At 38.2% G+C, this 18,705-nt stretch overlaps 1 protein-coding gene across 4 annotated transcripts in view; it reads left to right on the top strand.

Annotated features, from left to right (window-relative positions):
* The window catches only part of capn5b (calpain 5b), a 53,384-nt gene that overhangs the window by 24,874 nt on the left and 9,805 nt on the right, over positions 1–18,705 (top strand). For all 4 annotated transcript variants that reach the window (XR_004579581.2, XM_053240396.1, XM_026938567.3 and 1 more), the window contains 8 exons: positions 1,224–1,355; positions 6,059–6,267; positions 8,571–8,763; positions 12,644–12,837; positions 14,607–14,684; positions 16,502–16,697; positions 17,405–17,527; positions 18,441–18,637. Coding sequence is in view for 3 of the 4 variants with exons in the window: in XM_053240396.1 (XP_053096371.1) it covers positions 1,224–1,355; positions 6,059–6,267; positions 8,571–8,763; positions 12,644–12,837; positions 14,607–14,684; positions 16,502–16,697; positions 17,405–17,527; positions 18,441–18,637 (1,322 nt within the window). In the remaining variant the exon portion in view is untranslated. The remainder of the gene's footprint in view (positions 1–1,223; positions 1,356–6,058; positions 6,268–8,570; positions 8,764–12,643; positions 12,838–14,606; positions 14,685–16,501; positions 16,698–17,404; positions 17,528–18,440; positions 18,638–18,705) is intronic.

Below are 18,705 nucleotides of genomic sequence, written 5' to 3'. Positions count from 1 at the left end.
TCCTCTGAAATATAATCATTCAGCCAAGATATGTCTGGTATCAGATGTCTCCTTTATGAGTTTTAGCTAAGAGCTAACAAATAATAGAAGCTTAAAACAATTAAAGGAATAGTCTGATGTTTTCTTTAACCCACTATATATCTACCACATCAGTTGCGTACCTGATTACCACTGAAGAATTTCTGAGTTTATAATGTTGCATTTCAGTCATAAATGTTTAAAATACATGACTGTGTAATCCAGACACTTTAACAGTATAAGCATCTTGGGATGAGACAGATATGAGAGAAAGTCTTACCAAAACTGTTTTATAATTTTTTTAATTTAATATTTCAACACTGGAGCAATCCAGTAAAAAGCAGTTCCAGTAACTTTACACTTTTCCTAAGGTTTTGTGGTACACATACACCATCAGACACGCATCTAGGCTGCTGATACATTACCACAAATTCATCTCTCTGAAAAGGTAGTCTCTTGTTTGGACAAAGCAATCATATACTGTAGATTTAGAGCTTCACTGACAATCACCTTTAAATAAAGAATCATGAAAGCGTTCTGCAAATATGCATAAATATACATAATTTGACAACTGCGCTTAAACTTTAGACCATTATTTTTTTTATATTATGTTTTCTGTAAATAGGATTTTACAGTGTTAAAATGTTCGTTCCATCCATATGCCACAGGTGCTGTAGAGAGAGATATAAAAAAAAACACTGGAGTAATCCTTTAATCTATTATTTTATTCTATAGGTATTTATAAGCTTTAAAATTTTAGCTACATTAACCTGTATTTTAGAAGTAAGTGGTGTAAAATCTCTCAGTCCTTGGCCCTCTTAGTCTTTCTTTTTTGATAGTTATTGCCAAATCAAAACTGGTTATGTGACTAACATAAGGAAAATGGGGTGAATGAACCAACACACAGTTTCAGCAAAGCTTCATGTCATTACGTCTCATGAAATCGGGTGGACTGCAGAGTTGAACCTCTAGACACAATTTATTTTTCATCTTCTTCCTCCTCGCACTGAGAAGAGATTTATGGTCTCCATCTCAGACAGCCATTTTATCTTCCTTTCCTTCTTTTTATTGCTTCTTTAATCCATGAGGAGCCTTCGCTGCTCTCTTGTGTTCACACAGCTGCTGCTATTCCTCACTCTCAGTGTTCTGTTCACACATTTACACTTTCCGACTGGTCGGTTTCTGTCTCTCTCTCTCTAAATCAGGAGCTGTGTGATGATCCTCACTTGTTCGTGGATGGGATCAGCGCTCATGACCTGCACCAAGGGCAGCTGGGAAACTGCTGGTTCGTGGCAGCGTGTTCAAGCCTGGCCTCTCGCGAGTCTCTGTGGCAGAAAGTAAGTTTGTATTTTTTGAGCATGGAAGTATATTTTAAAAATGTTACAAGCCTTAGTGAAGATTCAATTCCACTGGGTTTTCATGATGTAATTTTATCTTTATTTATGAGCTGGTTTTGTACAAGGCATCTGCTAATGCCAGTGTTTTTAAATTATTCAGATTGTTGCTGAGTAATAAGAGATTTTGCACTCATAACCCTAAGTATGGAGATGTTTCAATATCATTATTACAGATGATTCAACAGTGCTATTGACATCTATAAGTCAAATCAGAGGTTAATATTAATGAGTTCGTTTTAATGCGTTATCATTACTATTGTAACAGATCATTCACAGGGACTTGTATAGCAGAAAATCTACATCTAAGATTAGTAATAGATGGATTTAAAATGGTCTTATTTAAGAAAATAAAAAACGATTGTTGATATGATGAGGTTTTCTTTAAGGAGACGTTTATTTTACATTTATGGACAGCGCCTCCAGTGTCATCTTTGTATCACTCGGTACATTTTCGTCCATGGGAAAGTCTTACACTTTGTATTTTAGGCTTGTGCATCATGGCATTTTCATCTGCTGTCTCTGTGCTCCATGTCTCTGGTGGCCTCAGTACTGGCAGACTGTCATCATGCGGCACTGGCCTCATGGCTGAAGGCAGATTGGAATATTCAGTGGATTACTTGTTTTTAGCAGAGAAGACAGAGACACTGGTCAGACAGAAGTAACAGTCTGTTACGTTATCCCTCTGCTCCTGCTATATCATTGGGATAGAAATTGAAAACCAAATATGGGCAATTTCAGAAAAACTGTAGATGAAAAGAAAATTTCAAAGAGATTTTCAATCTCAGCAGCCCAAAATCCATAAGATACATTCAGGAAGCAAAATCTATACTGTCCAGTTTTTTTAGCAATCGAAAATAGTATGCTTATTATAAACACTGCCATCCATTGTCAGCACAGTAAGAAAGATCATAATTAGTGAACACAAAGACATTTAGATGACATAAATAAAGAGATCTATGTTCATGGGGTATCTGTTTAAAACATTAAAGACATAGAAAAACAACATTCATAGGCAAATAAAAGCCTTTAAATGTAATATAGACCCAAAAGATGCAGACGCTGAATAGACCAAAAAAACAAAAGGTGTCAGAACACGTAGCTTGCTGTGTATGGGGCTGCGTAGCCACAGACCGGTCAGAGTGCCCATGCTGACCCCTGTCCACCACTGAAAGTGCCTACAATGGGCACATGAGCATCAGAACTGGACCATGGAGCAATGGAAGAAGGTGGCCTGGTCTGATGAATCACATTTTCTTTTACGTCATGTGGACAGCCGGGTGTGTGTGTGCGTTGCTTACCTGGATGCACTATGGGAAGAAGGGAAGCTGGCGGAGGCAGTGTGATGCTCTGAGCAATGTTCTGCTGGGAAACCTTGGGTCCTGGCATTTGTTGCAGACCAAGAACACCTCTCCATGGCAATGGTATTCCATAATGGCAGTGGCCTCCTTCAGCAGGATAATGCGCCCTGCCACACCGCAAAAATTGTTCAGGAATGGGTTGAGGAATGTGATAAAGAGTTCAAGGTGTTGGCTTGGCCACCAAATTCTCCAGATCTCAAGCTGATCGAGCATCTGTGGGATGTGCTGGACAAACAAGTCCGATCCATGGAGGCTCCACCTCACAACTTACAGAACTTAAAGGATCTGCTGCTAACGTCTTGGTGCCAGATACCACAGCACACCTTCAGAGGTCTTGTGGAGTCCATGCCTCAACGAGTCAGAGCTGTTTTGGCGGCACAAGGGGACCTACACAATATTAGGCAGGTGGTTTTAATGTTATGGCTGATCAGGGTATATACCTTGAAATCAGGCAGACTTTCTCCTCAAGCATCTGTGATATAAAATACTCTTTCACAGATATAAAATATAAGGATATTTAGTTTTTTTTTTTAGGATGACGTGTGCTTTTGCGCCCTGAATAGAATGCTTTGATTGAACTGTCATCAGTTATTTGATTATTCAGTTATTGTTCTTTCACAGTAAATAAAGATCATTTTTTTAGAATATTGGGTGCTCTTGCACAATGAGTCGGATGCTTTGAATCCCAAACAAACAAACCACATCCATTTTGGTGTCCAAAGTCATATAGTCATGTTTTCCAGGTAAAAGGCCTACTTTTATTATTCTATACCTACACCTCCAGCAACATATTTATGTGTTAATATCTTTACCTTCAGCCGGTGGTTGAAATGTAAAAGAGCTGAATTGAAGAGGGCTAGAAGAGACTCTCTCTGTCTTCTGGATGTATACCTTCAGGATGGATAGAAAAGGCTACCTGCTTTTCTACTGTCTCCTTATGTTTTCTGTATGGATTGTCTGTGTCCATTCTGCCCACACAGTCTGGAGCCAATGATTCTTCAGTTTGCTTCCTGTCGAGATGCTCAGGGCAGCACTGTGATGTTTGTATTTAAGGTAGGGACACTATAAATATGAGGCTGCTGGATTTGCAGAGTTCCATCTATTTTAGCTCTATCTTTTCAACAAAGGTATCTTGTGATGGACACTTGTAATATCTTAAGACTGTGAACCTCCGCTGAATCCATTTTATATTCTACGCCCGTCTGGTCTCTTATACAAGACATTAGCTTAGAAGAAGTTTCAGTAAGAAACTTCAGCTTTGTTCCCTCGACAGTATTAGCTTTCAACAAACTGCCTCACTGAGTCAGACATGTATACACTAGGGCTGAATTGTGCAAACATTTCAGCAAGCTTTTTTTTTTTTAAGCTTAGCTAGTCAGGTTTTTCCAAAATGCCACTCAATCGCACTGGGAAGGGCCCCGAACCCATTTCATAAGGAGAAGAAAGCCAACCCGTATACTGATCTACAGTATGTGACATAGTGTAATTAAGTAATAAAGAAATAATGTAGTGTAGGTGTGGTAGCCATGAATTTCAACACGTTTCCCTGTACTAAGAATAGAGCAGTACTCAAAACTCATATATAATGGAAGGCAGTTTTTGAACTTCATAATATATTAAAACTATATACCTTTCCTGTTAGGTTCACTGTCGCTAGGAAATAATTTATGTTTTTAACAGTAAAAGTAGACTTATCAACCATAGAAGCTCTGCATTTTAACATCAGAGTACGCTGTTGATAGTTATAACTAAAAAGAATAGTCTACTTTTTATCATAATAAAAATAGCAAATGAGTCAATTGATATATATATATATATATATATATATATATATATATATATATATATGAATCTGGAATGATTGACAGGTGTGCAAGTGTTTTGAACACTCCGATTTTAACTGACACTCTCTGGAAGCCCCGCCCCCTTTCCCCCATCTCACATTAGTAATCTTTTGGCTGGTAATCTTTCAACTAGACTTTTTTTCCCACTTTAAAGATGCAGCACTCTCAATTTCAGGTATGGTAAATGGAGTGTTTTGAGTTCTTTAATATGAAGTAAAATCAACCAATTTACGTTCAACTTAACTACAGTTAACCACGTATATGTAGAAAATGCTGCCAAAAACTGTAGCCAAAAATAGGTAGAAAAGGCAAAGAGAAAGAGAACAAAGGATGAAAAGCTTGACCAAATTAAAGATTAAACTGGCCCACAATGAAGTGTCAGACCGAGCACTTTGCAAATAATGTTAATGCTGCTGATAATTAGAAAGTGATTAAAATGAATTTGCTCTCCAGTGCTGCTCAGCGGTCAAACGTGTTCAAACAAACTGAGCAGCAGGTCAACAGTCAAAAAATGTCAGCCGTGTGGAAATATTTTACGTGTTCTACATTTTACGTGTTCTGCAAAGCTGTTTGTAAAAGGATTATATCCACACACACACACACACACACACACACACCATGCACCCCTATCCTCTCAGATTAATCCCTTAGTATATGGGGTGCTATCAGTTTATACGCGAGGGGTCTGATGGATGTAATATTGAAAAGGGGGATGTATGTGTAACCAAATTCACATTGCACTTTAAGCTGTATTTGTGCACAGTATGAAAACAAGCTTCCTCTCTGAAGACAATTAAAAACTTAACCAGGCATTTCAGACAGCAATGATGTTAAATCTAAACAAGTTTAAAGACCAGCAGTGCTGCGCACAGTGGAAACGTTGATGCATTTTTGAAGAATGTCACTTGTACTAACGGTCGGAGCATGTACTTGTTGCAATAGACCTGCTGTTCATCGAGCAATTACCACAGAACTGTGCTTGAAATCCAATCTCTGTGCTGTCTCAGAGGAGCTCCATCTCAATGAAACAGCTCCTCCACGCCTCCTAAATCACTCTGATGTCCTTCCAGCATGAGCTGTTATCATTTTGGAAACGGCTGCTCGTCACGCTCGTCCTACAGTTCCTCCGGTGCAAGCCCTGAGCCTCGCAGCATGCTAGTCAGAGGCGAGTTAAATTGGAAACCTTGATTGACATGGCCCCTCCCCACAGGAAACGGGTCCCTAGCCAAGTTGCATGCGTGAACAAATCATATGGCAGGCCACTGTTAAACAACAGATCTAAAAATAAAACCAGGTCCATTTTTGGAAGGCAATAACAATTATGTGAATTCTATGACTGCGATAAATTATCTCAGTCTTTTTTTAATTTAAGTGCAGAACAACAGGATCTGTGCGATCTGTATCTCTCTCTCTCTCTCTCTCTCTCTCTCTTTCTTGTCAGGTTATCCCTGACTGGAAAGAGCAGGAATGGGATCCCGAGAAACCAGACTCTTACGCGGGAATCTTCCACTTCCGCTTCTGGCGCTTTGGTGAATGGGTGGATGTGGTGATCGATGACCGCCTGCCCACGGTGGATAATCAGCTGGTGTACTGCCACTCGAATGACAGCAATGAGTTCTGGAGTGCCCTTGTGGAAAAAGCTTATGCCAAGTATGCTCTTCAATTAATAATCAAAAATTATTAAAAGTAACAAAGGTTATAAAAATGTATTGTTGGCTAATTAGCTTAATGTCAGACTGAAATAGAATAATTAGAATACATTTCCGTTAGATTTCTCTCATATGCTCAGCGCAAGATTAAGCTTCGTACTTATCAACAAAGACATTTTTCGTAACCTTTTTAAACGCTTTTTACAAAGGGTGCCAATAGTTTTGGAGCTGAACGTAGAACCACACTTCCCAATTCTTTACATCAGATAGCATCATAGTAATGGCACTACTATGAATTATATCGTTGATCTAACTAATGTTTTTTGTTGTATTTTGTACAATTTTATAATACAAACACAAAAATGGTTATAATGGTCACAACTGCATGTAAGATTTAAATATGTAATAATAATAACATATTATCTTTATTGGTTTAACAATTTATAAACAATACAGTTGTCACATCACTGTGACCTCTACTTTTTTTTCATCTATTTAATAAATATTTAAATGAAAGATCCTCCTTTAAACATACGCAAATACAAAATACAGTTTATAGCAAGTGATTATAATTCATAACCAGATACACTCATATACAGGTTACACCAACTATGCAAATGTACACACACACACACACACACACACACAGTTATAGGAAGTGATCTTTGGAAACGAAATCTCACTCCCCTAACTGAAAGCTTTACTGTTCTCATGATTTAATTCAGAGTGATCCCACACAGGCCAAAATGACAGCATTAGTCATGTTTTCCATGAAAAAAAAGTTTTTACACCTACACCTCCAGCAGCATATTTAGATTTTTAATATATTTACCTCCAGTTCCACAGCAGAGCTCATACACAGCAAAAAGTTGATAGCTGGTGAAGAAAAAAAAAATCAATAATGTTGGACCCACCAGTTTAAAAAAAATGATGGTGGACTCTGTGAATCAGTGGAATCTGATCTGGGTGGAAATCAGTATACTAGCTATGCAGGAAAAGCTCATATGAACTAGATTATATGTTCTGAATCTATAATATTGAAGCGGGTTGAAAATCAGTATAGTTTGCAAAATTGCTTACAAATAAAACCATACAATTGTGATGTTGTGTATTCATTCCAGTTGCTGTAAAAACCTTAAATTAGATCTCAACCAGTTGCCATGAATTAATCAACAAATAATCAATAAATAAGCTTCAGTGTGTCTTGTAAATGGAAATGGGCTTATTGTTGTTTTTTTTTTTAAATAATATAATGTAAAATAAAACTGTGAGTACCAACATTTAACATCTTGACTATACCGAGTTTCTCCTCCAGGGCTAATCTAAAAACATTCCCTGTTGCAATAACAAGCAATTTAAATTAAAAATAACGATTTGGATATAAAGTTAATAATAAATTCATTTTACATATATAAGCTTTTGTGGATTTAAATATTTCTTTCTCTCTTCCTCTTTATCTACACTATGTAAATGTATGCATGTGCTACTATGTAGTAAACTATGAAATTGCTGCACATATTTTACTATTAAAGTACATCAAAGAAAATCTATCAAGTCTGTTGAATGAAATGTAACTCGAGGCTATCACATCAAACATTCAGTATATTCATTCACCGAACAGGAATTCTCGGCAGCTTTTCTTTTTAATGCCCATGCTGTTATGAAAGGTATTTCCATTTTTGTGCACACTGCGTAGTATCATGCTTTACTTTTTGGACTGAAACGATCAGTGTTTTTTTTTTTCTTTTTTTTTTGGCTTTTTTTTTTTTTTCATTATTAAAATTTCTGTCTGTGAGAGAGAAAAAGATCAAAAAAGCATCTCTCTCCCTCGTGAAACATGAACTCAGCACTAAAAGAAATTAAACAGGAAAAGAATCTTCCAAACAAGAGGCGTAAATGTTTCTGTGAAATCTGTCGATCTATTCTTTTAAACAAAATCAAGAATGTTGGACCTGAAAAGCATTAAAATAAGTGAAAATATACAACTATGCAAATGTACAAGATTGCAGTGAACATATATATTACACAGAATATAACCAGATATGCTCGTAGTCAGGTTACGTCAACTATGCAAATGTACACACACACACACACACACACACACACACATATATATGAATATATATATATATATATATATATATATATATGGATACGTGGAATGTGTAAAAGCATCTAAAAACAGACTGAATAATATTATAATAACACATACATGTGCCCATATACTAAATATTTTCACTATATATTTTCACATTTTTTGCATTGGGAATAAAACACATCACTTCGTTTCCTTCACCTCTGCAGAGTGTATGGCTGTTACGAAGCTCTGGACGGTGGAAACACAGCCGATGCTTTAGTGGACTTCACCGGTGGGGTCTCGGAGCCGGTGGACCTGCTGGAAGGAATGTATGCTCAGGACGAAGCGGCTAGGAACCAGCTGTTCGAGAGAGTGCTGAAGGTCCACAATCGAGACGGACTCATCAGCTGCTCCATCAGGGTGCGCTGAGACACGCCCATTACTGTTACACTTTCTGCCACATAACCGATGCTTTCATATTCTTGCTAGCTCAAATCAGGCACATCTGTGTTACATCAGTGTGACTTCAGTATTCTCATGTGATCTTGTTTTAGCAAAGATCCCACACACTGTGTATAGATGTGTCAGGATGATTTTGACGCTTGCCCCAAAACAGCTCTTTCAGTATGGATTTACGTTTCTTTTCCAAGACTAACTGTCCTCTCAATTTCAATGCTGCAGATTATAATTATGCCGCAGCGCTGGTCAGAATGTGTTGATTGATTTTCTAAAACAGAAGCTCAGACAGTAGTTCTGGGTGTAATTTAAATCACAGGTTTGTATTAATGCACTCGTTCTTATACATTATCATTTCTATAGTAACAGCTCATTCGCAGGGACTTGTATGGCAGATGATCTACATAATCTACAAATCTACCTAAGACTAATAAACGGATTAATATGTGTTGTTTTTTAAGGGAAAACATCTAATCGTTGATACTCTGAAGTTTTCTGTAAGGAGTTGTTTATTTAATATTAATAGAAGGAGTCTCCAGTTTCAGGATTTTGTAACAGTCAGAAGGAAAGCTGTATCTTCAGGACAGAGGACTTTGCACTTTGGAGTTTCTCTGTAACATGATAAGCTGCATTTGTCTTATTATTAGCTTTGAATGAGAGAAATAAGAGAGGCAGGTGAAGAAACGACTCTTTATAGCTGCTATAACGCAAGTGATAACAAGAACTAACTTATTTCACTGATGAGCCGCAAAATAAACAAAAAGTGTTTTATTCCTTACATATTATCTGCACCCTGCTGTCCACTTTTCCTGGATAGAAACAGATTCCTATTTATCCATCATCTTTTAAAAATATTAAGATACAAATTCCTATTTTGATTCTTTGAGGTTTTTTCTATTCCCTGTTGCTTTTGCATTAGATTTCCCACTGCATTTGTAAATCAAAAAGCTACATTATAACAATTCCATACATTTCTATACATTCCATACAATTACATTTATTATTTTGCTTAACGTTAATGATTTTTAAAAGGCAAGCTTTTCTTGCCTGATTTATTCTCATGATATAGATTTATGTTTGGGTCAGCAAGCGCTAAATTCACATTTCTCTATTTGAAACAGACACATTTTTCTTATAGACCCTTGCATATAAACAGGAAACATTACATATGAGCCCAAGACGCATCATGATTCCTGACGCTCATAACTACATAATTTTTCTATCAGACAGCAGCAGCTCATGACCATAGATTTTGGTGGGGCAGGAAAACATTAATAGCAGAACATCCTCCCCCATCACAGTGTGTGATGGCACACACAAGCGCTAATATCATTAACCAGGGTTGCCAGTTTTCAGCAACATTTCCAGCCCAACCACATCTCAGAAACCACACAAAAGACCTGAACTCAGCCCAAACTCAAGTATTGGAAAAGGGGGAAAATATTTCTTTTTCTCAGCCTTTGTGTGGGAAACAATGTCACAGTGGTGCACATGCATTTCTGATGTATGGACAGCCATTCAATAAATATTAGCCTTCATAAAGTCATCACTCATTTGCAACTCTGTACATTTTAAATTACATTTAAATACTACTTACCTCTTTTGAGTGACAAATGATTTTAAAAAATGTTGCTGTTTGACAGATAAATCAATGTTTCTTTGATTTGCTTGCCTTTGTAGTTGCTAAGAAATCACACTCGCTGCCCCATTTAGCGTCCATAGAGTTATTATTGCACCTTGATGGCAAAAATTGGAACTGCAACAAGTGCTAACAGATGTTCCTAGAGCCAGGAATCATGCTACCACATGCTTGCTTTATGAAAATTTTCAGTGATAGAGCAGTGGACAGTTAGCAGTTAATGTGGTCATCTGATCGGGCTAGTGTAAAAAAAACCCCGAGGCCACCAAGATCTTATTTTATAGCAAATAAAGTGTAAGTGCATGTAGTGTATTTTAAATGTGTCTTCCTTTTCCAATGCCTGTTTTTTTTTTTTGGCTAGTTTCAGGTCTTTTCTGTGGATTTTGAGATATAGTTGGATTGAGAATTTTTGCTGAAACTTGGCCACCCTGGTTAATGATAGTAGTGCTTCTGTGTGCCTAGCAAAGGGAAGCAGACCTTCTGCATTGAATACAGCTGAACAAAGGAAAGGCTCAAAACGAGCTGTTATACTGTATACTGGATGACTGTACTGTATGTTGACTGTTTATTACGGAAGCTACTCTAAAACTTTACTAAATAATCTAATCTATAGAACAAGTGTTGTAGCCTCTCAGACACATTGTCTGCGTTTATACTTTGCCTTTGTTTGCAGAAATGTATTAGATTTAATTCTGATTATTTGCTGTAAAACAAAATCTTGGCCGACAGAGACACTGTTATTAACTGTCCTATCCGCTGCTCCTCCCTCGAGCATGGGCCAGCATCATCCCTACCTGAATGGGCCTCTGTTAGCGCTGCTTGGTCACTCAGTAGAGATAATCATTAAATTGTTGGTCAATCAGAAGAGGTAATTAGTATTTCAGTAGAATTTTATGGAGTTGTGAATGAGGACGTCATGAAGATTAACATTTATTGAATGACTATTATGTATATGGTGGGGCTCCATCTGCCCCTGTGGATAAACTGCCACTGCTATTAGATTCAATGAATAATTCATCATTTCCCTACGCCGTCAGGAGAAATGGTACATCAAATTAAACGTACACTACATTCTCTAGGTCCTCTACCTAAAGGTATAAGACATACCCTTGAGGGCATCACTACAAGTTTATCACCTTTTTTTATTAGATTATAAAGAATTTTAGGAGAAGCATCTGATACCTAAACGAATCATAAGTGAGAATCACGATTACATCTCCTGAGCCAACCCTCAGAGATCAACCTTACAGTGATATAAATTTCCTCTGGCTGCTGTATATAATAAAAACAGTGTTGTTTTTTTAACCATCATTTTCTTTCAGACTTTCGTTTTCTTGTAAATGAGTCCAATCCCAGACTTGGAGCAATCTCTTCTTGGCTGCGTGACTTTTTTATCAACACGTTTTTTTTCTCTCACAGTGAAGCAACAGTGACGTGACTTTTCTACACAGTGAGAGCCGAGACCGTTGTGACTACATTGGCATATCTAATCAAACACACACAAATCCTTCAGGCTCACTGACAACTCGGCTTTGAATTAGCAAATTCTGAGAAAAGAAATCCTTTTGTACATCTAAACAGATGGAACTCTGGAACAAAGAAACCAAGACACGTTTAAGAATTAACTCAATCTGGAGTTCAGGACAGAGCTAGGGCTAATCGAGTTCTAACATAGCTTCAAGGTTCGGAGGTGGTTTATTGCTTTTTTGTCCTGGAGACAGTTTAATTTGAAGAATGTTACATCAGGCCCTTTAGCGCGTCTGGCCTGGCTTGTTTCAGACATGACCTAATTGCTTTTTTCATCTTATTCTCCTGCCTTTGCTCTGAACACATAGAGCCAATCTGAGAACGTTTCTGTTGACAAATGATGGGTGTCACAGGGAGTTTACAGGACTCGTCATATGCTGAGAGCTTCATTTTCTCCTACAGTACGCCAGGCAGTGTGCTCAATAAAGTGTGCTAGCCTTTTATTGTCTGATTTACACCAGCCACTTGTTTCCAGCATCAGTTACGCACAGAATATTCCCAATAAATGACTGGTCATTTAAACTTTAAAATTAAAATGAAACTAAAATTCATTTTACTGCTGTTCTTCACACAATCTTAATGTTAATGATCTATTAAGAATCTACCTTCTGGCATTATTTGCTATGGTCAGCATTATTTAACACATTACTAAGTAACTCTTTTCCCATTTTCATGCAGGCGACCACAGTGGAGGACATGGAGGCACGACTGGACTGTGGCCTGGTCAAAGGTCACGCTTATGCAGTCACCGACGTTCGGAAAGTGCGCTTGGGCCACGGCTTGCTGGCCTTCTTCAAATCTGAGAAGCTGCACATGATTCGCATGAGGAACCCCTGGGGGGAGAAGGAGTGGAGCGGGCCTTGGAGCGACAGGTCAGAGCGCTCCCTGCTGGACTGGAGAGCTAGTGGAAATCACCAAGAATGTAGAAGAGATTGTACACTGTGCAATTTACAGCCCAGTTTTGCTGTCACAGGCAAAAAAAAAGAGATTGGAGATCTTAGAAATCATCCAACCTGCTCACTGGAGGCCAATTTAGTGTTATTGTGACCAAAGACAGCCAGTGACAAAGTTCTGTCAGTTTCAGAAAATGTTGATTAAAATGTCAGAGTGTGAGCGCTTCTAGACACTCACCTAAAATCCACTGTAGAACTCGGTGTGTATGTGTGCGGAGGAAGACTCAGGAGGCAGGCAGAATTTCAGCAGAGCTCCGGGCTCGCGTTTAATTCTCACTTTCAAAAACCCAACTAGAAAAACACCCCAAATGAAAAGGAGTTGCCACTAGCTTGCAGTTCCCCCCATTCAAGTTCAAGGTTCAGGTTCACACTTCACACGTGTGTGTGTGTGTTGCAAGCACCGCCAGCTATTCCACTCTCTCCGGTTACAACAGTCACAGAAAGCACAGAGAAACACACATAAGTAGCTTATCGGTAATGAGGCATGTAAGGTAATAAGTGAGAGTTATCACGCATCACCTGCTGGTTCCCCTGCCTCCTCTTTTTCCACAGTCAACTTTCAACCACGCCCCCGCTGCCACATCCACCAATAGGAGTACAGCACAGGATGAGGCTAAACTCAAGGCTCAGCTACAAATATGGCAGTTGCAAGGGTGAAACATAAACAAAACATGCTAATGGACAGAAAAAATACCCTTAATACCTCAAGCTCACTTTGAAGAATGTTTGTGTTTATGCGAACCCATTTTCTGCACGAGCACAGATTGTGCTGATTGATGGTGTAAGCATAATGTAGTCATTTTCTTTAATCCCAGGTCTATCTTTAGAGGATCTAACACGGATAACACACAGTCTGTAATAGATTTTATTGGGATCTCATACAGTGTGAGAATCTGCTGAAACTGCACAATGTAAAACTGGCTTTAGTCTCAGTCAGTGCTTAAAGTCCCAGGAAGCCAGCATGTTTAGATGGTCAACCCAGTGTAGTCATGCTCTGTTATTAATCAAAAGCACAAAATATTGTTATTTGTCTCTGAACGCAATGTTAGCGAGTATACACACAGACTTTAGAAAATCATCTGTCTCACTCTCACTCCCTCCCCTGAGACGAGTTCAGTCTAAATAACACACAGCCAAAGTGACTATTCTTATCGCTCGCTGGTGTGAAATTGAGATATCAAGGCAGGCAGGCGGGTATAAAATTGGGAGCACCTGCAGGGAAAAGAGAAAAGTTCAAGGGGTGTTTAGATATTCATATTACCCATTTAAATGACAGGCTGCTTGTTTTATGACAGCCTAAATGTCTCCTACAGCGGCTGGGTGTGAAATGGAAACGTAATTACAATTGGAAAGAAATCTTTCTTGCGTGTTCTGCCTCAGGTCAGCAACAGCTCCGCTTTGGTGATATGGGACTCTGAATTATTTACCATGCAGCCAGAAAGATGTTATTGAGGTGAAAGCAGTCTTTCTTCATATTTTTTTCACCGATGAAATATTAATTAAGGGTTTGATGAGAAGCGGTTGATCAGAATATCACAGTGCTTCAGAAATCTCTGAGACAGAGACATGGCTATGAGGTGTGTGTGTGTGTGTGTGTGTGTGTGTGTATTTGTGTTTGTCTGGGTGTGTCAGATCTAATCTCTTACAGTCCAAACAGGAATATGATGAGTGTGGTGTGTGTGTTATAGCTCGGAGGAATGGAATAAGGTGAGCAAGAGTGAGAGGGAGAAGCTGGGCGTCACCGTGCAGGATGACGGAGAGTTCTGGTGAGAGATTTTTTTTTTTTATTCTCTGCTTTAATCTCAGGCACATGAATTGTACAAAGTGTTGTATTCAGTACTGATACTGAAATGAGTAAGCTACTCTCTGTTATATCTGAGATGTGAATAACTATGTGCACGATTTCTGTATTAAATCCTCACCATGAGCATGTAATTCAACTGGGACTACGGCCCTAAGTGCCTTGAAGTTGGGTTTTTTGGGCCAGCCAACTATCTCTAGGTTCAATTTAATGAAATATTTCAGCCAAAAAGGAAATTTCCCCCTTTTTGTACTGAAGAACCGTTGCTGTAATCATAAAGACTGTCCTGTGCTCATTCCAGGACTCCTATTCACAATATGCTTATACTGAACATCTTTTCTACACACTTAGTACAGTTTCATTTTATAGTTTACATTTGTAGAGTAAGGATTTATAATCTCATTATCCTGTTTGAGTCCCTCTCAAGGTTCCTTCCTCATGTCATCTCAGGGAGTTTTTCCTTGCCACTTGTCACTGTTTGCTCAATAGGGATCTAAATCTTCATCCAGATTCTGTAAAGCTGCTTGGTGTACTTTGTGTCTACACTCCTGGGTAAAAAAAATGGGCCAAGCCCAAATCAAAGCTTTTCCCTTTGATTTCTTTAAATGTTTAAACCTTATGGGTAAACTTGCAGACAGCTTTTTACAGAAAGAAGAGTCATTGTTGATCCGTTCACTTTTGATGGCTTCAAACAGTTGATGACTAGTTGAAAAATGTTTCCAGGTTAGTTTGTGTTTAATATGAGACCAGATATTCTCTATAGGGTTCTGGACTCTGACCAGGCCAAAACATGACCCTGATGGACTTGTTCTCGAGTCACTTTTTGGTGGTCGTCGCAGTGTGGGCAGGAACATTGTCTTGTTGAAAAATAACATCTGATCGTTCCTCTTTAGAAAACAACTTTTCAATTGTGGGAAGCAAGCCTTTCTGCAGTAGTCTCCTGTATTCCAAAGCATTAATTGACTTTTCACAGTGAAGCAGCTGAAAAGGCTCCCCACACCACGACACCTCTTCCTGCATACTTAACTGTGGCAGAGATGCATTCACTATTGTATCTCTCACCAGATCTTCAAAGACAGCTCTCTGGAGCATCATCATGCAACTCAAATCATGATTCATCACTCCACATAACTCTGCTGAACCACTCTGAATCAAACTTTCCATATTCTGCCAAAAACTTCATTCTGTCTTTGATGCTTTTCTGAGACAGCAGTGGCTTTTTAACACATCTTCTACACACAAAACCTGCGTTAGATAACCAGTAGATGGCCATTTTGGGCTTTGCCCTTTTTTAGCCCAAGAGTGTATTGTTAAACGTGCTATGCAAATAAAAATGAATTGAATTGATTTTGAATTAATTGATTGTTTAAACTAAAGATAGTAGTCCACATTTTCACATTTATATTAAAATCCACCTAACAGTAAGCTTTCTGGTGCAATTCTCCATTCCGATTTAGGAGGCAGGATTTAATAAATGAAATGACACCACATTTGCTCAGAGGAACAACATGATTCTGGTTGTCCAAGATGGCTGCTACTGTAATATTTCAGTATTGAGCTACATGCAGGAGTTTTGTTCATGTTTATAGAGGACAGATTTTTACAAAAAGGTTTTTGTAAAAGGCACCAAATCAGTTACATTTGGGGTAGGTTTCTTTTTGGCTGAAAAATGTTTAAAGCAGCACTAAGCTACTCAAAATTGCATGTTTGTTTGGTAATTCATGAATACCTCTTCATGGAGAAATCTGAAAAACTACCTGCTGATTCTAATCATGCACACAGGATGAATTTTGAGGATTTCTGTCACTACTTTACTGACCTCATCCTGTGTCGGCTCATCAACACATCCTACCTGAGCATCCATAAGACCTGGGAGGAGGAGGTGATGAGAGGATCCTGGGTTTACCGAGACGACCCTCTGCGTAACCGCTCAGGAGGCTGCATCAATCACAAAGCCACTTTTCTGCAGAACCCTCAGGTCTGTGCCTCTGTATTTACTGTATTTACATAAGCACATAAGCATTTTTGTTCACCATGGTACAAGCAATCTCAATGTACACTGCCTTGCATAAGTATTCACCCCCCTTTGAACATTTAAACATTTTGTTGTGCTGTAACCTGGAATTGACTTAACTGAGGTATGTCATGAATCTACACAAAATAACCCCTAATACTGAAATTTGGGAAAATCCATATAGTTTGCAAAATCTTTTACAAATAGAAAACTTAAAAGCTGTGATTCCATAAGTGCACCCCCATTGGTGTGAAACCCCTAAATTCTTTCCGGTGCAGTTTCCAACTAATAATTAATTAGTTGATTAATTATGTGGACCTGTGTGCAACTGTCATATGATCCAAATATAATGATACACATGTTTCTGGAAGGCTCCAGAGTTTGTTAGAGAACATACCTAAATAAACAAGATCATTGCGAAGACCAAGGAGCAATCAAAACAAGTCTGGGACAAGGGTTTGCTTATAAAATATCCTAAACTTTCAAACATCCCACAGAGCACCATTAAACCCATTACATATAATGGAAAGAATACAGTACAATCGCAACTCTTTCTCTGTAAGTCCAGTGTGTATCTTCAGTGATGTTCCTCCAACTAATGTATTAATGTGTATTAATAATAACATATTAGACATTTCGAGTGGCTGTAAAGCATGTACTCCTCTTTGTAGTACGTGTTTGATGTGAGGAAGGTGGAAGACGAGGTCTTGATCTGCCTGCAGCAGAAAGAGAAAAGAGCGACTCCCAAAGAAGGCAAAGGAGAAAACCTGGCGATCGGCTTCGACATCCATCGGGTACTGAAATATAAACACGTATAGTATAAACAGCCAACAGGCATTACAACTTAGCTATTAGTTTATCTCCATCTTACAGTACCACGGTGGTGGAATTACTTCTTTTTAAATTCTTATCATTTAGATGGAAGGATGATTGCTTCCGAGTTACTGAGAGAAATATAATGGATTATATGATTTGATGAATTAACTTCTGATGCAATTAAAAAAGTGTAGATTATTTAAAGCATTTATCCTTTATCATCATTAACATCATGCATAAGGGTGGGGCATGCATAAGGGTGGAAGTAACTTTGATTAAAGAGCCACAACAAGCTTTATTCGAGGCAAAGGTAACAAGAAAGGTTTGCTTAAGTGATAGAATGACACAGAGTTAACAAACGATTCAAGAAGAATATAAATGATTGTCAAACCACCTGTTTAGTGACCAAATAATATTTTAATATACATGCTTATTTTAATCACCTTTTCTTTTTATTGAAAGTTAAACCAAACTTGTGAAAATGATACTGTAAATGAAAAGCAAGGCTCATAATTGATCAAATCTGCACTGTTTTAATCAGATAAAAAAAAACCCACCTGCATTTCAATCAACTTTGTTTGTACATGCATGTTTTCAATTTTCCGGCCTGGAATTTAGCGCCGTCCTGGCACGAACAGATCTTTTTTTTTTTAAAGGCAAGCCAAAGATCATGTGTAGTTTCAACAGAGCTTTAATGAGAGCTTTAATGTAGTTTTTTTTATAGTACTTGTAACGTAGAAAACATTCTATTGCTTGTTCACAATTACTAGTGTAATATGATTTGACACATAAAAATAACATTTTTGAGATTTAATGATGTCATGATCACAGTTCTTTCACTACCAAGTGTAAGTCCTCACCTGTTCTTCTATATAACCTTCTTCCCACTAGGTGGAATTGAACAGAAAGTACCGCATGCACACGGCCCAGCAGAAAGTCGCAGGTTCCATCTACATTAACTCCCGCTGCGTCTTCCTGAGGAAAGAGCTGAAAGAGGGCCGCTACGTCATCATTCCCACGACCTTTGACCCGGGCCAGCAGGGAGACTTCCTGCTCCGGGTATTCACAGATGTGCCTTCAGACTGCAAGTAAACCTAACTGCTAATGCTTTCTTCATTATTTTGTTTTTATTACTCATAAATCTTTTAATGTTTCC

Source organism: Pangasianodon hypophthalmus, chromosome 15, assembly GCF_027358585.1.
Source record: "Pangasianodon hypophthalmus isolate fPanHyp1 chromosome 15, fPanHyp1.pri, whole genome shotgun sequence".
Classification (NCBI taxonomy): domain Eukaryota; kingdom Metazoa; phylum Chordata; class Actinopteri; order Siluriformes; family Pangasiidae; genus Pangasianodon; species Pangasianodon hypophthalmus.
The sequence above is the reverse complement of the archived record's forward strand: the minus strand, read 5'-3'. Positions and strand labels throughout refer to the sequence as shown.